General features: G+C 43.0%; 1 protein-coding gene across 1 annotated transcript in view; it reads right to left on the bottom strand.

Moving 5' to 3' along the window:
- Window positions 1-1,818: 1,818 nt before the first annotated feature.
- Window positions 1,819-21,931, bottom strand: part of slc49a4 (solute carrier family 49 member 4) — a 51,859-nt gene continuing 31,746 nt past the window's right edge. The window contains exons 7-9 of the mRNA XM_083996673.1: window positions 17,919-18,046; window positions 13,534-13,716; window positions 1,819-3,268 (exon numbers count right to left, since the gene is read on the bottom strand). Of these exons, the coding sequence (XP_083852799.1) occupies window positions 3,153-3,268; window positions 13,534-13,716; window positions 17,919-18,046 (427 nt within the window). The 3' untranslated portion in view covers window positions 1,819-3,152. The remainder of the gene's footprint in view (window positions 3,269-13,533; window positions 13,717-17,918; window positions 18,047-21,931) is intronic.

Raw genomic sequence — 21,931 nt, 5'->3', positions numbered from 1 at the left:
CTTATCTGAACCAGCAGTTGGGTTAAAATTAGGTTATTTTTTAACCCAACTGTTTTTAGTGTGAAGGTTCCTTCTCAATCTTGATCATTTACTATCACATTTTCTTTTTCTACAGTTTACAGATGTGTGAAGACATGGGAGTATGTCTGTGTTTGTATAAATGTCTGGTGTCCATTTGTTTTCAATTCAAGGAATCAATAAAAAGCATGATGTCAAAAAAGCATGATGTGGCCAGTTAGTGTATCCGATGTGAAATAAATCTTTTAAATTGCAGCTTTTAAGAGTAATTCTGTTGAGTATTGCCACGGTTAGACCTAGTCAGATCTATGATGTCATCTGTAATTGGCTTTAAAAAGCTTTTGAAAAATCACCCAGCTGATATTATCAGGCTTATTCAAAGTGTTTCTGAAGTTTCCCCCATACAAGGAATTAAAAGTCAGGATCTCGGCTTCTGGCACCCTGAGCGTGACGATCCTTCTTTTAAATAAAAAAAACTGTCTTTCTTAAAGTTCAACAACTTGATGGGAGGTTGATGGAGGTCTCATAATCATACTTTGATGTATTAAACTGGTAATATTCTTCTATAAGGATGCAACTTTTCCGTGAACCTGAGCACAAGAGGTTGTAGCACGCACATTTCCAAAATGTCAGCGATACGTCGTGCGAGGGGACCTGCGTGTCAGGCAAGTTGATTGGTTGATTCATCTCTGGTTAGTAGGCAGGTCTCAGACGGAGATTTAAAAAAAGGAGGAAATGTTATACAAGTCGAACGCAACAGAACGACAGAGAAAAAAAAGCTTCTTTCTAGACCCTTGAACTTGTTCAACTGTCGTTGTGAAAAGACTCTGTCTTCAGTGAAGCATGGATGAAATTCTCAGCCACTGTGGCCTCTATAGAGAGCAAATAATGGCCCAAAATGAACTGCAGCTACAAGAAAGGCTGAGTTCTGAATAAGGAGCTCAGCTGTGATAATGGAAGCAAAATAATTAACTACCTCGCAGTCTGGTCGTATTTGGACTGTGAGCCATTTTCTGTCGTCTTGGCTCTGTACTCAAGCGCACCAGATGTGAAAAGAAAAAAAAAAGTGAGTGTTTGAGAGAGATGTGAAAATCCACACACACGCACACACACACACCGGGTGAATGATGTCGTCTACACCCACAGCTGAGCAAAGGCAACAAGTTAATGTCCCATATCGATCAGTCACTAACAGACCTGTGATGGAAACGTAGGAGATCATTAGTCCCCGAGAACAATCACGACAGGAGAAGACAGCAACTGTATTAATCTTAAAATGTTCATTTTAATAAGGTGCTGAAAATATTCAACAGTCACAATTTGCTCTTTTTCCTTTTCACAGAACAAGGACATTTATAACCCAAAGCCCAGAGAACCGCAGAGTGTAAGCTGCAGAGCATAGGAACATGACCTTTAAGTATATATACAGACAAAAAACAGTCACAGTGTGGAAGAGAGGGAGACTGAACACAATGCACTGGGCAATTAAGGCAACACGTCAGAAGGTAAAAGACAACCCTTTCTGTACAAGGAGAGTAAAAAAAAGACACACACACGTTGCAATAAAACACATTACAGAACCTCCCAAAATCCCACAGGAAGTCACATTAAAACACGTCTTATAGCTGCTGTGCAGGACAAAGACACGAGAAGAAGTCACACACAAGTTAGAGAAAAACTTTGTCTATCAGTGACAGATGTTGCATTTTGCTTTGATGTGGTTAAATCCCTCAAGAGTTCCAGTTGAAAAGTTTAGAAACCCATGAAAATGGCAACATCCTTTTCGCTTTTGCCTAAAGGTTGTTGTTTTTTTTCTTTTTTGGTCAAGTAGGCTCTCAGTAAGTTGGCGCAGAGACACCTGCTGGTGCTTTGGAGGAGGAGCAGCTTGGCAATTACAATGCAACGTAATCCTCATATGTGTGTGTGTGTGGGTGTGTGTGTGTAATAAAATAATCTCCCTCAGTGTGCCTCAGCTGCGGTCGAAATCATGACCAAACATCCTGTTTCTGTGAAACTGAGTGTTAACGGTGTTAGTGTTGAGACATTTCCAATAAATACTGGCAGGCTGCTGAGGACAACAAATGATTAAAAACTGTAAAAAAAAAACAAAAAAAAAACAAATAAGTCAGTTAGATTAAAATATAAATCTCCCAGAATTTGACACAGTTCTTCACAAGTTGGCTGAACGACTTCTGAAATGTGATGGTGATACAGTTCAGATCACTGAGCTTCTTTCTTCCACATGAACAGTTCACTAGTGTGCAGAGAAAACAAAAAACAAAAACAAAAAAGTGCAGGCTTATCCAATCCCAGGCCGCGACTCCCGCCGACATCAACCCTTCGCTCCACGTCATTTTTGCATAATATTTGTCTTGAGAGGGTCATAAAGCCTGATCGGTACCTGCCCCTCATCGACAGGCGATTATCACAGGTCCCTTCACAGTTGGGCCACTCGTACGGAGGTCGCTCGCCTGCTCATTCATTCGTTCGTTAGTCCGTCCCAGATTCAGCCCAGCCAGGCCTGCTGATTGGCTGACAAAAACTGTCCCTTTATCATCCTTCATTTTCTTGCGACGCCGATCTGGAGCCAGTGACGTCCCAGCTTGTGTTCAGTTCAGTTAAAATCTATACAGACTATCAGTATCAGAGAAGGTGAACAGAGCAGCCACAAGGGGGCGACACTGAGAAACAACTTTAAATATCATTATTATTATCATCATCATTTGTAAACAACGAGAACTAACAGTCCGTCATGCCGTGCCTGGTTAAAAAACAAAGATTTTACCGTTCACAAAACGTGTGTTTACATACAAACATAGACATAGACATATAAAAACAGGTAGTGATGTGTGAGACAGTCATATGGCATTGAGTCGATCACGTAGAAAGGGGTAAACCATGGGTGTAGAACTGCACTGTGGCTCCTCTCAGCAGCCATACAACAGTGATCCATCACCACCGTTAACAGTTTATATACACGTACATCCTTAAAATCTTACATCTTTAAAAAGAGTGTGGGGGCTTTTCCACTTTTTCCCTTCGTCTCCCTTTTCTCCTCTGCTTAATGTGCAAGAATAAATCGCGTTTAAGTCCCTTGTTACGAAGTGGTCTCATCTCTTCTGTCCTCCGCGGGGTCACACGGAGACGAAGACGTCCAGGTAGAGGCGGTCGTAAGACTCCCTGAAGAAGAGGATGAGGACGAGGCTGAAGAGACAGGAGCCTGTTAGACACCAGTTGAGCCACGACAGCTCTGGATGAAGAAGAGAGAGAGGGAGAGAGAGAGAGAGAGAAAGAGACAATGTTCGGGGTTAGTCTTAAAGCGATCTGTCTCAGCTTGTATCCAAACTGTGAGTCAGTGGCTGGGAAGGCAGATGACTGCTCAAAGTCACTGACTGTCACCATCCTGCACTTTGGTTTTAATTTTATTATTATTTATTATACACTTGTTTCTTCTCCTTTCAACCTTTTTTATTCCTATTTTTTCTTTTTCTTTGCTTCCAAATATAATGGTCTGGAGCTGTTCGAACTAAACCCCCTGGTTCCAATTAGGGCTCATCTTATCACTGACTATACTGCGCCTCCGATTTTGTGCTTGTGCCCTTTCTTGTTCCAGCCTGACCGCGATACTGAGCACAGAGTGCAGGCTCACTGAGTCGGGTCTTCCTTTTAGATGTGGACCCTCATCACCCCTTGCCCCTCCTGCAGGCCAGGTCTTACTGCCCCACATCAGTGTTGCCCCTCAGTGATGCTGCTTGGTTGAACGGCAGAAACCAGAGGAGCAGTGGCTGTGATTAATGCCCATACTGTATGAAATATCACATGTTCAATAACCACATGCAAAGGTGAACAAGATATAAGAAAATATATATGTATTCTATTTAATTTACAGGCCGCTAATTACGTGATAATGCCAAGAAATAGCCAAAAAATAACAAGTAACTGGGTCATAACGTCTAGAAATAGCCTAGAAATAATGGTCAATTTCACAGTAATGTCATAGTTTTCATAGTAAAGCCAAGAAATAACGAGTGATTGCGTATAAATAGCCCAGAAATAACGGTCAATTGCAAAGACTTGGTGGAGAAAAATTCTGGCCTTTCCCAAAAAATTCTGTGTAATCTTTTACCTTTATGAAAAAAATGACATTACTATGAAATTGACCGTTATTTCTGGGCTATTTCTTGACATTAACATGCAATTATCAAGTAATTAATGGCCTGTAAATTAAAGGGTTACCCAAGTCTTCTTCCTAGTACTTTCCATTCATGGAATGCGTGAATAATAATTTATTATTATGTTTATCACTAATGTATGAATTGAAAGTGAACTGTAGCTGCTAATTGCAAGTCTGTCTAAATCTCTCTGCCAGTGGTCATCGGCTCTTGGACGACTCTTCTTAGTTTTATTTTGACTCAGAAATCTTGTGAGGACCTGGTCGTGGCCAGTTTATGTTGAAATCATGTTCTTTTCAGTTCCGGAAAATGGCACTAACAGATAAAACGGTGCATTCAGACTCGTCTGTAACCGACGCCATCAGGATGTTCTGCAACATAAGTTTCTGAAGGTCTGGAGAAGCTCTTTGCTTTTCCCCATCATGAGATGCCTCTGGTGGTGTGACACCTTGGTGATGAGAAACCTTTTCATAGGCGTCAATTTGGACTAAAGCTGATATTACTTTGCACTGATAGGGGACAGGATTAAATACTGACAGACTCCAGCTGCTTTCTTGGCTTTCCATTCCTTTTTACACCTCCTTTTCTTCATGTGTTCAATACTTATTCCACATTACTTCATTTATAGACATAAATGATTGGATTTCTTTAAGTGTGTGCATTACTTGGGTTGTTGCCGACATCTGGTGAGAATTTCATGTCAATAGCTCTATTAGTTCAATACTTATTTTCCCCGCTGTAACTAAGAAAATAATTCAGCATATGAAATCTTGATTGTTAAATGTTAATGCATGCACATATAAACCATCATTTGGAAAAAAACAACAAAACAAAAAAGACTGGGTCTAAACCCGGAGAGAAAACGATCAGCAGCCTCAACTCTGCCTCAGCACCAAGCAACAGGCCACAACATGTGACCGTGTGCTCCTTCATAATGAAATATGACTCATCATCATACGTCCAGAAACCTAATGGGAGTTGGTATGAAGTGACATTGAATTATTTATAATCATATAGGACTAATGGCTAATCAATAGGAATTCCAGACATGGCGTAAAAGGAAATAAGGGCGGCCTCCAGAGCTGTCTTTCATGATGATTTTGAATAATTCAATGATACTGGCAGTGTTCCCCATTATCATTGACCTACACTTGAACCTAGACATGGTGCAGAATGAGGTGTTCTATTTTCTCAGCTCAGTTCAAGCTCCATTAACCACAGGAGAGGAGCTCTGGCTGTCTGCAATAATGCAGAGTGTGGAGGGGCAGACGGGAAGCTCGCAACCGCACCGAGCCGCTGGCATCTTGACTCATTAGCACACAGACAAGCTCTTCTTCTTCTTTTCAGCCCCTGTGATGCACACGCTCGAGACTCCCACAATCTAGCCTGCACACACACACACACACACACACACACACACACACACACACACACACACAAACACACATCTGCCCAACGCAATCCCACCTGAGTCTTGTTGATGCCCCCCATAAAAATCAATAAATCTCAGGTCTTTCAAATGCATGGAGCCGTCCCAGCGGTGAAGCCGGCCCTCTCTACAGCAAACAGGTGTTGGAGGTGTTTTATCGTGACAGAGACGTTAAGGAGAATCTATTTTGCGTGGTGAGGACCGACTACGTCTCGAGCGGGGACGGACGGACAGCGTGTTGGCAGCAGGCGACCGCTCGGCTCCTGATAACAAGCCTGAACCAAAATATAGAAGAGAAATCAGGTGGTATACGCGGCCGCGGCAGAGCCCCTGAGGGCCCGCCGGCGGCACAGTGTGTTTCAACTCTGTTTCAACTCCAAGTCTGCTGGGTTTTCATATCACCAATCATCTGCCCCGGCCCAAGGAGAGCACCAGATCAACGCACGAAGTCACCGTTGCTTTTTGGACAACACAACGGTAAATTATGACTTTTGGCTGTAAGGCACAAAACCTTTGTGTGCGTGATGCTTCACCTGCTCTATGAGGAGAAAGAACGTGGGGTGAAGAAGATGAAAGTCGTGGATAAATTGAGGTAAAAGAGGGGTAGATGAGGGGGCTGGAGAGCGAGGGGGGAGATGAGGGATTGGGTGAGGCTGTTTGCAGCGAGGTGTCGAGACTCCCGAAGCAGCCTCATTAATCAGCGGCGTGCGAGCCGGACAGGGGGAGACCCGGCGTGGAGGCGGGTTAATGGAGTTGTGTTTATCTGACCTAAAGTCTTCTCCGTCAAACTCTCTCATTTTCTCACATGTACGCAACAGACAAAGACTCGTCCACTTTAAATTGGATACACACAGTCTGTTTAGGTTTGTGTGTGTGTGTGCGTGTGTGTGTGTTTGGTTGTGCAGACTTCAAAGAATGCTAATGTGGCGCTGGGTAATTCAATCAGGTGATGTGGTGGGGGAAAAAAATGGACAGGCGGCTCAATCGCTCCCCTCTGATCTCTGAGGACACACAGGAAAGTTTGGAGGAAATACAGTTAAAGTTTGGCTGAATGGTAAACAGACAGGAGGGAGGAGGAGGGAGGAGGAGGAGGAGGAGGGGGTGGTGGGTGAAGGGAGAAGATTAGAGCAAATAAGATAAAAGAAAGAAGAAGAGAAGAGTGAAGTCACTTTGTTCTGTTCCTGGAGGCTCCTCAGCTCACCGGCTTGCTTTAAAGTTGATTATTAGATTTTAATGATCACAGCTTAGAGGACAGATATATCTGAGTCGAGCTGTGTCGCAGCTCCTTTAAACTTTCCAATAATAAAGCGAGCAGCCTCAGATTCCTGGGCTGAGCTCTGAAGGTGACTGCACTGGCTTTGAAACATGTGAGTAGATTACGGTAATAGAAGTCACTGGTATCTGTTAAGTCCCTCCTCACAATTGTCCCGCACTTTAATTCTTTAATTCGGATTCTTTCATCTCGTTTTTAATTCATTTGAGGATCAGTCTACACAATAGTGGCCGGTGGTTGTTGGAGCTATTTATGGGCTACTGGTTATTGAATTGGTTTTTCTATTCGATCGGATGGTGCCATGTTGTCGCTGTACATCATCTTCACCGTGACGAGTCCAACCCACCGGAGGCTGACTGTGCAACGCTTCATCGCCGCTGCTGATGCCGCTGCCGCCTCACACTCACTGACTCACTGTGGCTGCGTCGACGTTCACACCTTACTGAGCAGCTTGCTCATTAGAAAACACTGTAAATAAGCAGCAGGCAACACTGTCCAACACGGTGCTGAGTAACATTTCAGTTTTGTTTGTATCAGTGATGTTGAAAGTGAGGAACATGCATAAGTAATAGAGGTCAGGGGAACTTTAACAACAATCTCCACAGACTTCCAGCTGCAGAAGGTGAAAACTAAATAAACTTCCCGTCACACCACAGCATCATCTTTTCTCACTTTGTCAGGTTTTTGGCAAAATAGCTTATTACAAAGCCCAAAGTTAAAATTATTCAACTTTTAAATTCACTCACTTCTTTCAGCCCTGTGTCACCTGGAATCTCACAAGGCCTAAACTCGGACGACAAAGCAAACCTCACCTTGTGCTGCTACATGTTCAACGTTGTAGTCTCAGAATTTTGTTTTGTAAAAAATACTTTTTAAAAGTCAAAAGTCAAAAAACATACTAAGAAATTTGTCTATCAAGGTTTGCAGTTTTTTTTCTTGAGATAAATACACAGTTGCCCATAAAGTTGGAATAATTTAGTTTCAGACACATTTCTCTTCTTTTTAAAAAACATTTTTTTATTCCTATTATAAAGGTTAATTGTGGTTTAATTTTCACACTGATACGTTTGGAAGAGAAGAACATTGTCACAATCATTTCATGAGAGGAGGTAAAAAGACATTTTATTCCAACTTTATGGGCAACCATATACGTAGGTAAGATAAGTATGTTCAGGAAACAAACTACAAACACTCTCAAACTTGTATGTACAAGAGATGATGATTTAAAGGACACATATTATGCCCCCTTTCCACAAATTAAAATAGTTCCCAGGTGTCTTAAAGACATACTGTATCTGTGACATGCTTTGGTCAAAATACCCCAAGGATCAAACATCACAGCTCTTTTCATCCTCTCAAAACAGCGCTGCTTTGAATGGCTGGTTTCAGTGCCTGTCCCTTTAAATGCAAATGAACCACTGCTTGCCTTGCTTCCCTTCTACCGGTCCCAGGTAGGGGTGGGATTATGCAAATTTGAATCCTAGTTACATCACTGGAGACAACTGAGGGAACATCTCGTAAAATCACGTGGATTTCAACCTAGGGAGCCTGAACATTACAGATTTCTTTGTCAATTCTCACATTTTGGGGGCTGGAAGGCAAGACAAACACCCAAATATCTGTTAAAGAGCCTTCAAAAAGTGATATTTCCATAATATCACCTTTAAAAATCTCAACTGGCTTCTATATATTTTCACTTAACGTTATTAACAGTGTAATGCAGAAACCAACAACTGGCCTGATCTCTGCTGCTGCTGCTGTGAACTACAGAGCGAGATCACGATCAGAGGACATCAGCACCAACATCGGACAGTTCATCATATTAACAGTTTATTGCTGCATCAGTCAGTGTCAGCAGAGCGCTGCCACAGACGGGGGCAGAGCTGCTGGGGGGGGGGGGGGGGGGGGGGGGGTTGACGGGCGTCTTACGGCTTTAATCTGTCTTAATTGAGGTCAATCTAGTGTCATAATTAATGTGGCTCATTTCTCTTTTACCACCGCGCACGGCCTTTTGTTGGAGGAGATGTTGGAGCTCACACCTGAAGACACGTAGACGGAGCGCCGTGTTCAGAACAACACGATCCATCACAGTATGATGACTTCCTCATTATGATCCGTATGGAAATATTTACTGTAGACTTGCAAGTTAGTGCGTATAGCTGTAATAGACTGATTATTGGTAATGGCTGCCATGTGTGGATTTTTGTAAGAGAGTAATTACTGTTCATTCATTGTGTCAGTGTTGCGTCTCATCTCGTGATTCAAAAGCTGGAGACGGCTTTTATTCTCCAAGGACTGAATGACTATACGAAGACATGTTGTTAGTTTTGTTTTTACACACCTCCACAATCACTGCGAGGGTGGTGGTGGTGGTGGTGGTGGTGGGGGGTCCAAAAAGTTTGTCTCCAAAGTATTTTTTTTTTCACCTCAGATGAGAACACAAAGTTTAACGGAAAAGTTCCTGTGACTAAAGAGCTGCACCAATTATTTCTCTGTGCTGTATAATCTCAGCTTCCTCCAATGCATGAGAGACTAACAACTCACAGCTGAGCGGAAACTCAACGCTGCTGCCTCCGCCACCACCAACCCTCCTCCTCCTCCTCCTCTTCATCCTCCACAAAACCTTTGAGGCTCCTCTGCTCCACAATACCTATCTGCTGCTTTGCATTGCAGCCGATGCTCCACGCTAAATGACACAAACACACAGCGGGCGAAATTGAAAAAGAGCGACAAGCGTAGATATATGGGCCCGGAGGCTCCATTCATGCTTCTGAGTCACGTGGTTTCGGAGACAGCGGAGATTTTTAAAACATGAAAACAGAGTCAAGAGGCCAGACAGGGCTCACTGAACCAAGACCGGGCTCTCATGGATATTAAAACGGACAAGCAGTTTAATTCATGAATGTCTCTCCGCTCACAGGGAAAAGGAGCCATAATTCAGCATGCATAACAAGGCAATAGGCAGCCAAAAGGAAAAACCCTAAAATGAACTATAAACTGGAAATAGATGGGAATCTTTTTAAAAAGGCCAGAGTCGCCAATTTTCAATATCAAGACTTGAAAGGGTTTTGAAAAGACTGGTGGCTCATGCAGAATTTATCAGTTCTGAAGTCTGCATATTATTTGCCACATCCATTATGGGACAACAGAGAGGAAATTAGAGTAATGAAACAGCCCACTAGAATACCTCCGAGGGGAATTTACATAATAATCTAATTAATCTTCTCAGGAGCGATCTCTTCAGGAGAACAATACAGCAGATTCCCCAAACACGACAGGAAACATGCACTTCTTCAGTTCCCCTTGCTGCAGAGACTGGACCACATCAGTGTTTGAACATGTATCTTTGGCATATCTGCGATGTGCTTTTTCAAAAATCAAGTGGCACAAAGTATGCACCAGTGATGATCATTACTGGTATGTAAAAAAAAAACACACACACACACACACACACAGTTTGGTGTTGTATGAGTCAGTCAAAGGGGCTACAGCTAAGTTTTCTCCTCTGGGCAGCGCTCACACTTCAGAGCAGATTGGAGGCTGAAGTGAGTCACTGCTGCTAACGGGTTAGCATGCTAACTTCAGTAAAGGAAAAGACTTGATAGAAACAAAAGTTAACAGTGTTGCTTTAAAATAGTTCAAGTCTGTGCTGCACTTTCCTCTCCACTGGTGATTTGGCGATACTAACATTGGATACATAGCAAAAACAACTTTAAGTCCGTATAATTATATCACTTAACTATAACACAACACTGAAGAGATAGAAAAAAATAAATTGGTGATATTCATTAATTTTAATGTAAGCAAATCTGATGGCCAAAACCAACAATAAAGTGATCACAGTAACAAGTGTTGTCTGTGTGTAAACATCTTGACCCTTGGTGCCACTGAGCTCCATCGTTGTTCAATGAGCCACTTGGTGACCTGTTCCTTCATTACCATTAACACTCACACACTCCACAGGCTCTTGGGGCAGTGAATAATTACATCAAATATGTATTCATCCTCATCACCAAATAGCCTCAAACTTATCCAGTTTCCAGTTTTAGTGACACTGTTTTAAAACCTAAAGCAAAATAGAAAAAAAACAACAACTATACACTTGTCAACTGTTGTCCAGATCTTCATTAGGAATGAATGCACTTTGAAATTGAGTGCAGTCACAGGCAGTGTAGAGATCTTCTCACAACAATAAAGAAGATGAAGAATAATAATGCCAACCTTATTCATTAATATATGCAATTGTTACCATAATCAAATCCCTGAGGATACTGGATCTTACAGTACATCATAGTTTATCACCTGCTCTGCCAGCTCTGACCTGCAAACACTGGTTAAAGCTAAAGTGGAGCAGTAAAGTTCAACAACTTGTTACCTATAGATTAGAAACTTTATGCTCCTATATACTGTTGGAGAAGTACACTATGTGGCCAATCTAGCGCTTAGGTAGTTATCTGCGAGCTCACATGTACAATGTCTGCCTGGCCGCCTGGAGCGGTGTGAACTTTCTGACGAGAGCTTCGATCCATCACCGTCTATTAGACGACTTCAGGGTGGGAAGTGAAGAAAGGAGCAGCGAAAGCCTCCATCGCCTCAGCTTGATTCTCTCCAGCTGTCACAGGGAAGCTGTCAGGATCCATCTCAGAATATCAGATGCCTTCGGCTCACCCAAACACGTACAGCACACACACACACACACACACACACGCATGTCTGCGTCTCCGAAACAAGGACGTATTTATGTGCTCACAGAGGAGCAATAGCACACTGCAACAGCCATTATTCAGCATCAGAGAGAGAAGCGTCGAGCAGAGGATACCACATGTATTTTTTATGAGTGATACTCTTGTGATTGTGTGTGTGTAAGTGTGTGTAAGTGTGTATTCAGGTCCTGCAGCTGCTCTATCAACCCACAGCTCCATCTATCCACACCTGATACACTGCTGTCTAATCTGTGATTTATCGCCGTACCGACAAACTACTGATGCTGATCATTTAAATCCAAACACGTCACTTGTCATGTGGATCCCACTGTTTCACCCGTGTTCATGTTATCACTCAGCTGCTGTTGTTTTCACTCTGAATATCACTAAACTCAACTCCTCAGCAGGAGCGGCGGCATCCACCCAGGTTTATTCTAACAACCCGTCAGACTGTACCACATACTGAGCCATGACCTACTACAGTACACACAGGATGTTCTCTTCAGCTTCACTCTCACTCTAACTGTATGCAGAAATAAATGAACAATGAAATTAACTACAAGAAGTAACTAATCAATTTGTTAGTCAACAAATTTACAACATTTTGTTGTTATTCTCCAACCCCCCCGCCAGAAAAAGCAATTCAGGTGGGCCTTTTCATTATTTTCTGACATTTTGCAGGTCAAACTATTAATCATTTTATCATAAACGTGATCAACAGATTAGTCCAACCATGAAAATAATCATTAGTTGCCGCCTTGAAATCTTCCCGTGCTGCATGGGCTACAGGAAGTGCGGTGAATATTAGAGGCCTGATGTTCTTGACGAGGTAAGCTGCTTTCCAGCCCTGGCTGTCGGACTTGTTAGTTAGTGGGACCGCCGGGGACCCACGGCTGCTCAGGTCAAACAAGAATTATACCTAGAAGGCCGGATTGAGACGCAGTTGTCAGGCAGCAGCTGTCAGTAGCCTTGTAGCAATAGGAAGGATTTGGCAGAGGAGGATGGAGCTCATGAATATTGATGAGGTTCTGAAAATATTTTTCTTATTCACTCAAACAAACAGGGTAAAAGGAGAGAGAGTGTGTGTGTGTGTGTGTGTGTGTGTGTGTGTGTGTGTGTGTGTGTGTGTGTGTGTGTGTGTGTGTGTGTGTGTGTGTCTGTCTGTCAGAGATGGATCTGTCATTTCCAGCTGATTGGTGCCGTGATGTAGCCAGAGTTACAGGGGAGGGATAATGAAACTGACGACAGGTGAGCAAGGATCAGAGTGAAGCCGCACTCATGAAACATAACATGGTCCTGAGTACACACTAACACACACACACACACAAAGATGTACTCTCTCTCACACACACACACACACACACACACACACACACACACACGGCTGCTTAGATGGATGACTGAGCTCGGTTTACTTATGAATCCACTCTCTCACGAAAAAAGCCACAGAGGCAGAGGAGAGAAGCAGATGACACGCTGTCCTCTCCGCTGCAGCCGTAAATTATTATATCAAACTCTGTCGGACGGGCAGCCGCCTCAAAAAGATAAATCTGAGGCTAAATTACAATAGGAGGTTTTTTCTCTTTGTGCCGGATGTGTCAATTGCATTGGAACTCTAATTTTCCCACTGTCCGCCTTTTTTTATCGGCAGCATCTGATTCTGCAGGGCTTCGAATGGATCTTTGGAAACAATGGAGCCTGTGGCTTTTGGGAGGTGAGAGAAAACCTGCGGGGCACAGTCAGCTTCTGAATGGAGCTCATACTGACATTGACAAAAAATAAGAAATACAAGGGAAGCGTTAAAAGTGGTATTATTCTAAACCACATGACACTAATGGCTGCCGAAGATGACTGAAGGAACGAATGCGATATTAACAAGAATTTCACATCAATTCAATTGTTCCCCACATTTGCTGTCACTCACTCCCTGTGTCTTACCTGTACAGTAAAAGGTGAGAAAGAAGAGGAGCAGGCCGGTGACCAGGTTCCCCAGGAAGGTGACCACTCCGCAGGTGATGCCTTCAGGGACGGGGTACACCGTCTCGATGAAGAGCTCGAAGAATATCGGCACGCTGCTGTTGATAAAAATGCCCACCAGGATGCAGGACGTGTACAGGATGGCTGTGAGGCAGAAAGCAGCAGAGCAACAAGTTACAGTTAAACTCTGATGTAACTGAGCATCAAATCCCATCAGAGCAACTAAAGAAAAAAAAAAAAAAAGATGTCAGGCCAGTCAAGTTTATGGAGCAGCTGTGGTGATTTATGTGGAGCGGTACGGCTTCCCTGCTGCGCCATTTGTTCTCACCAGCGCAGAGATTTATGAAGAAAGCGGTATCCTAAAGCATTTCATTTACAATGCCATCCCTTAAGGCGGCAATTTACTGGAAACAAACCCAAAACACTGCAGGCGCTCTGATGGAAAATGGCCGGTTTGCAACCCAAACAATAACAACACATCTCCCCCATGTCCGCCATCGCCTTCACCTGGTCTGCAGTATCACATAATGAATCTAATTGGTGTGTTTGTTGTTTAGTTGTTTATATCACCCTCTTGTCTCGAGTGCTCAATTTTAGGAAAGATCGGTTTAAGGCTGCGAAACACTCTGACAGACTGAAGCATTTCTTTTCATAAAGGCTGTTTTTAATGTACCAAAAGAGGCCACACTTCCCAAATGTTACATCTTGTCTGAAAACAACCTGCTGTAAGAACATAACCGAGTCTGAAATTCAGAAAAGTCTATAATATTTGACTCAATATAATGTGTGAGATGTTTGACATCCAGTGTGGCATGAAGTGTCAGGAGAGTTTTGATGGCTCTGTGACAGCTATTCAATTTGAATTTCACTTTCTTTTGTAATGTATCGCTGCTATTAATTTTCTTGCACACTCAGCAGTAAGAGGCAACTCATTTCACGGATTCTACAATATATTAAAATGAAATTTCTTTTTCTTTTTTCCCCAAAAATGTGCAGCAGTCCACACAGTAAACATCTCGTCTCATTTGCTCCTGAGGCATGACAGGAATGTTGCTGCTTTAATTTATCTATATAGGCGTATTGCTACAGCGTACAGCATTTTAATGTCAGCTACATGCGTGTGTGTGTGTGTGTTTGCAGAGCAGTCAGAGAGCGCTGGGTGTGTTTGGCCATCTCAGGGTCTGGTCTCAGATGCAGTCCTCTGGCCGGGATCGAAAGTAAAACGTGTGAATGTGTATTAGAGTGGATGTGCGGTGAGATTAAGCCGTCACCTCTTGAGCATCACGGCACCCTCCGTCTCCCTTATCACGGCAGATTGGTCCAAATGAGTTCCCCATTAGCCGGCACGTCCCTTTAATCACAGCGCCTCCGAGGGCCCTCGCGTGCCCGACTGCCTGTGACAGGGAATCCAGGCGGCACTCATGCAGCCATCAAACGCAGCCTTCTCCCCTCTGCTTGTCTTTATTCAACCCTAATGAAGCACTGATATCAAACCCTTAGGAGCCCTTCAACCGCTGCACTTTCCCCTTCACGTTATTGAATTAGACTATCTGCCGCCAGCTCCCGCGTGGTAGCCGGAGATCTTGGAGGACGAAGACATGAGACAAGCGCGGCAGGAGAGGAACACAGGACGAACCTCACCGCCCTGAGGAGGACATATGTTTTGTTTTTTTTCCCCTGGAGATTATAGTGCGGGTCCTATTATGATCAACGATCATATTTATGCATTTCAATTTTAAAGGGATAGTTCAACATTTTGGCAAATTGGCCCATTGCCATAATCCCTATAGTCTTAGCTGTAGGTTCGTTACCTTTAATTGTCGGTGCAAGCTATTTTTAGAACAGCGGAACAGAGCCGCGAGCTGCACAGAGCTATGCTACGGAGGTTAATGGGATTTCTTGGTTTCCCTCATCAAACTCATCAAATACACAATCCAACAACTCGAGAGATAATAGCGGAACGGAACGAGACAGAGTTGTTTTAGAGGTAAATTCATGCAAAACCGCTGATGCGCGTTCCCGTCGGGGGCAGTTTTTCAGCAAGCAGTCTCTGTATTTGCCTCGAAAACAACTTTGCCAATATGTTGAACTATCCCTTTAAGGCTCTGACTGACATTAACGATAGTAAGATAAATCATCAGCATATTTACTACTAGTTATTATAATCTTATTGCTCAATTGTGGAAAAGTACCAATAAATAACTGCAACCGCCCCATCTACAGAGCTTTATTACATGTGATCCCCCCATCATCCTCATTTTATATCATCTCTCATTCTCTCTAAGGTCAGTTTTATAACAAAGACAAGAATAATGTGTGTTAACTTTATTAGTAGCTGCACTTGAAAAACAAGCTGGGTACATGAGAGTGATTATGCTGAATGGAAAGTGGCAGCAGAATCAATAATGTTCATTTATGTGACAAATGCCACAATAAAAATACCTCTAATATATCTGCCTCTTTTACATGGGCCAATATGTATTTGGTGTAAAACTTGTGTCAGCATTTGTTTGTTTTAAGGATGTAACGGATTGTAGATATGACACAGAACAGAAACACAGTCATGACTTCTATGCAAATAAATTACTCTTTCCCCCTAAAGACTGGTCAGTTGGTCACAGGGACCGCAGATTACACTGATCTGACTGTGGGCCACTGACCATCCCACACTGGGATAATAAGGGGTTTTGGCAGATTTAGTTGCAGTATCAGGCCACCCCCCGTGTATAACGTGCCAGGTGGATGAACAAGGTTGGAGCCTGGCTGCTGCAGATTGCCAGTGTCTCAGATAAGAGGACATGAGATAGAAAGAGAGCAATGCCAGGGCCTGGAGAATGATGATGGATGATGATGGGCTGGAATCAGTGGCTTTGAACGACATGCTGGTATGCTTATTGGTTTGGCTTAGGGAAGGGCAGTGAAGTCCACTAATGTCCCTAATGGCTTTATCGCTGACATCTGCTAATGGACTGGTTCTGCTGAATATGTACCAAATGTACAGTGCCATCTGTTAACATTTGGAAAGTGAGACTCGCTATTTTATTGTTTTGGCTCTGTGTTTTTTTTTTTTCTTTTACTACATGGTGGCGACTTCAAGCTCGAGTGTTTACATCCATATTGTGGGCGAGCGTATGAATCCTTCTACATGGTTACCCAGTTCTAGGACAATGCAGCGGGACAATGATCCAAACAGACGAGGCAGCAAATGAGTTTTTAAGGGCCAAACTGTGAAATGCTCTTGTGTGTCCAAGTTAGTCACATGACCTAGATCCATGCATTCTGTTCACCGAGGACCACACTGAGGGCCGCGAGGCTCCAAAACAAACAAACAAAACAAGCAAACAAACAAACAAACAAACAAACAAGTACAGCTGGCTGCACTACATCCAGTAGATATCGCCTTAGAAAGACAGAGGCCCCTTACATACAACATGATGACTGACTTTCTAGGAGGATAACGACTGAATCAGGTGCAATAATGCCACATATCTATTTATTTACCTGTTGTTGGTGGCTGTAGCTGTTCTATTTCAAGCATTAATTGATTTCTTTATATTCTGGAAAATTACAATAAATACTTTCTATTCGGCGAGCTGCTCAGAGCAGAGGTTTCCCTCATCAAACTCATCAAATACACAATCCAACAACTCCAAAACGCTCTCATGGACAAGTTGTGACCTGCACATTCACCACGCTATGAGATAATAACAGAACGTTACGAGACAGAGTTGTTTTAGAGGTAAATTCATGCAAAACAGCTGATGCATGTTGCCTTCAGGGACAGTTTTTCATCAAGCAGTCTCTGCATTTGCCTCTAAAACAACTCTGTCTCGTAACGTTCTGTTATTATCTCATAGCGTGGTGAATGTGCAGGTCACAACTTGTCCACTTGTGTTTTGGAGTTGTTGGATTGTGTATTTGATGAGTTTGATGAGGGAAACCAAGAAATCCCATGAGCCTCCGTAGCGTAGCTCTGAGCAGCTCACGGCTCTGCTCCGCCGTTCTAAAAAATGGCTTGCACCGACAAATAAAGGTAACAAACCTACTGTTATGACTATAGGGATTATGGCAATGGGCCAATTTGCCAAAAATGTTGAACTATTCCTTTAAATACTATTCAAGTCCAGAGACAACACAAACAAACTGTTTTGTCTGTATGTGCTGAGCTGGAATAGAGAGGACACACACCTGTGGTCTGGTTCACTGCAAATCCACATAATGATTCAGCGTGTGGATTGTCTCTGCCTTTGGCTAAATCTGTCTGAGCGCGAGCACTGAACCGACCACTGAATTCATTTTGGCTCTGGGCTGCATCAGAGAGCCGCCCAGTGTCACCTTGGACCCACCTGCAGTGGAGGGGAGGTGCGTGACCCTGCTCAGACAGGTGAGTGTGAACCAGGTGGAGGCGAGCGAGGCCCCTGCCAGCATCAGCACCAGGATCAGCTTCAGCATCCCGCGGATAGAGTCTGCAAACCTGAGGGCGGGTGAGAGAGGAGGAACGTCAATATAGTTTTAAAAAGAAAACATCCAGGCAAAGTGTTTCATATATATATTCAAGTAATGATCTGGGGGAAAAAACAGCATACACAAAAAGGCAGACATGATTACTGAAGTGAGTAAAGACAGCTGCTTCCAAGGCAAGAAGCGTCCTTCATAAACACAATGAGCAGCTATGCAATTTCTCAATGTCTGCTTCTTCTGTGACTTGTGTCATAATCTATTACTGGAGACAAGCATTGTTGCAGAGAGGAGCTAGATCATTTCCTTCTCCCACTTATTTCTGAGTACGTCAGTTGCACTTGTCATTACAAAAGCAGACACTATTCCAAGGGGTTGATTCAATTTGTCTCACCAGCTAAACAGACCGACTAGAGATGTGCGCCGTATTATACTGAGGAAGACGAGCCACATTTGGCCATTCGCAAACTCTCTTGAGCATTGTGGTTTTCTCTTTGTAGCCCTTTCTAAACCCCTCATAGTTCATTAACTCCTTCCCTGCTCCTCTGGGTATGCATATGTATGGCTGTGAGAAGATTAGATGGAGCTACAGAAGCCCGTAGCGAAGACAGGCGCTAATTACTTTTGTTTTGTTGCTTGCTGACGAGATGCTTGAGAAGAGAGAACCTGAACCTGACGATGATCTTGGCAATGCAGGAATAAAAAAAGAAAGTGTTGGTAATGGCTGATTAGTTCAGCTAGGTTGTGAAGTTCTGTCAGTGTGTTGAGGGGCTGCTGGGGGGATATGGGAAATCATCCTTTGGGCAGATAATGAGAACATCTCCGCTCACAACATTCCTGGATGGCATTTTCAGATGGCATTAATATCTCCTGGGATTTCGCGAGCTGTCATTCACAGCCTCGAGACGTTACCTCCATGTTCAGAGGACATCCTCTACTACACTCTGTATCCCTAACTCCGGACTTCAAAATCACTGGGAGAAAAAAAAAATTAGAGCAGGCTAAGGGGCATAACATGATTAATTCTGCCTCCTCTGATAAACAGATCTAAAGCTGTCATATTTCTGTTTTCAAGAAAGAGCCCATTGCGCTGCGAGAGGGAGTCTAGTGCGAGTGCCAAGCGCTCGCTACTACACAGAGATGTCTAGTTCCTCTGCCCACAGCTACACCCCTCAAATCTGCATCACCCATCTGCCACTGACTGGCTCGCATCCACAACCCTTCAACCTCCCCCCGGTGCCAGAGAGGGACGAAATCCTTAGCCCGGCGCACACCCAGCCAAACCCTCATCTCTTTGCATAGAGGATCACAGGCTACTCCGCTGTATCAATTCCAATCAATCCTCGAGGCAGAAACCACCATAAGAAGCTTATTTTGCGTACTCAACCTCCGATGGTCCCTGAGTCGAGTTGATAAAGAGCTCGGCCGCTGATTGCCAAGATAAGTCAGGTGTGAGACAGTCTGAATGAAACTGAGTGGAGTTTGGGTTTCAACGCCAGTGGCTTAAACTTGACCAGCAGCAAAGCTAAATATCCTACCATCAGAACAACTCCGTTTTTAAAGGGTAAGGTCACCAATATCCGTTCTTTAGAATAACCGACATTCAACGCAACTGTGTAGTCACACTCTGACACACAGTACTTTGTCCCTTGGTGTCTACTTTAGCCTAAAACTAATTCAAATGAGCTGCCCTGCTTCGTTGAGTAAAATGGTTTGTTAATTACCATCAACATGGCCAGTGTAGTTTATATTTGAGTCAATCACACATACACTTAAATTCCCAGTATGTAGGTTCTGCCTCTCAGGAGGCTCTCAATCCATACAACAGAAGACGGTGTTGAGTGACGTCATGACAACTGGCAAAGACGCAATCTGTCCCACAAACCTTTGTCTCAACTGTTTCTCTGATAACAAACCAGATGTTCAGGGTGTTTTTACCTCATCTTAATCAGAGTTGTCCTCCTTTCTATAACAAATGGACCGGGTAAAAAGTCTAAATAAAGAAGCTGCACTTTAAAAATCTGTGAGTCACCGCTGCTCTTTGTCTCAGAGCTCTGCCAGCTCTTGCATGCCTTTATTCTATGATAACTTGCGATTGTAGACATCCGATGACTAAAACCCTTATCTTTAGGCCTGGGACGATAATAAATTTTGCTGGACGATATATTGTCCCACAAATTATTGACGATAAACGATATTATTGACACATTTTTTTGAGAACAAATTAACCACTAATATAATAATAATATTTCATAATTATGCAAGTAGACCCTTTTAAATGCGATAAACTTTTATTTCTCATTAGTATTTTTTTTTTAACCATTGTAATTGGAATGACAAGAACATATAGCTACTATCCTAAATAAATAAAATAAACAGTGCAGTGCAGCTCTTCTGTCCAATAACATTATACCTGAAGCTCCACTTTTCATTCAAACAAACTAATGTGACTTCCACAGATGTAAGATTTCATCAATGAGACTAGCATTTATCTCCTATAAAGTATTAAACCAGCCGGCGGTAAACCTCTAAAAACCTGCTGATACGTTTACTTAGATCGTTTTCTCCCCCAATGACGGAGGTTGACCGGCCCGTGAGCTGCTGCAGACGGCTGCAGACTGTGGGAAGCCCCGCTCCTCCTGCTCGCTGCTACCACAGTAGCTCCAAAAACGTCGGAGGAAATCTCCTAACAGGCGATATGTGGATAAACTGACCACAGACTGGGATCTAAACTGTGACTTTCTGGCATGAAAAAATATTAAAACTTTAAAAAGTGACGTGTTAACAGCGCTGCAGCGAGAACAGCTGTTAGCTGCGTAGCTTTAGCTTTACAGCTAGCGCTGCCGGTTGCCACGACATGCATTCTGGGAAACAAAGATCCTGTATGACTGAAAGGGGGGTTCACTCCTTTCATTCTGCAAAACAAACGGCCCAGGTGCTGAGACCGATGCACAGAGTGAAGCCTCTTGTCATCCAGCCTGGTTGGAGGAAAACAAATGTGCGCATGTACATGGCGATTTATCGAGGCCGGAAAAACTATCGAATTCATTTTCATTTATCGTGCGATTAATTGATTTATTGATTATCGTCCCAGGCCTACTTATCTTGTTAAAAATGTTCTCTATACTTCATAGACCGAGGTCTAAAACATTTTAAAATGCGGCTGAGAACTGGATTAAAAGTAAAATGTAAGCTCCAGGAGGATAACCGCAACACTGACACATGCACACAGAGGATATGACGACATCGATGTGCAACCAAACCACAACGGATCATTACCATGATTGATATTACACATTTCTCGAGATTTGACAATCGTTAGAAACATCTGGGACAACAAGGTAAATACACAACTCATTTTAATGTGGAAAAGCTGCATCCTCTAACTTCCTCTAAGATGTATTGAGCTTAGTAGAAATACTGTAGAAGGCTTTGTTGCCACAAAACATGGTGTAGAAATGGGAAAGCACCAGAATATTTTATTGGTCTTGATTAGGGATGCATGATAACTATCAGTACAGATAATTATCGGCCCAATATTGGCTGATAATTATCGTCCAAAATACACAGATTAATGGCATGGTTTTTGTTATGATTACAGTCAGTTATATTATTTGGTTAAGTCAAAGGCAGAGCTATAATGTTAAACTTTACTCACCACATCTTAGCCTTTCTTAACCTCAGGTGTGTAAATATAAACCATTAAAAATGTTATTGGTATCGGCATTGGTTATGAGAAGCAGATAGTTATCATATCGGTGGGAAAAAAAAAGTTATCGTGCATCCCTATAGTCTTGATATTTTTGTGTTTTCTTGTTGTCAACATGACTAACAACACTTCTGCCCAGTCATGTAATTCAGACCTCCGTTACACTGCTCAGTGAGTAAAGAGGGTCATGTC

The sequence above is a fragment of the Trachurus trachurus genome (assembly GCF_905171665.1).
Source record: "Trachurus trachurus genome assembly, chromosome: 21".
Lineage (NCBI taxonomy): Eukaryota > Metazoa > Chordata > Actinopteri > Carangiformes > Carangidae > Trachurus > Trachurus trachurus.
Note: the sequence above shows the minus strand (reverse complement) of the source record. Positions and strands in the feature narration are given on the sequence as shown.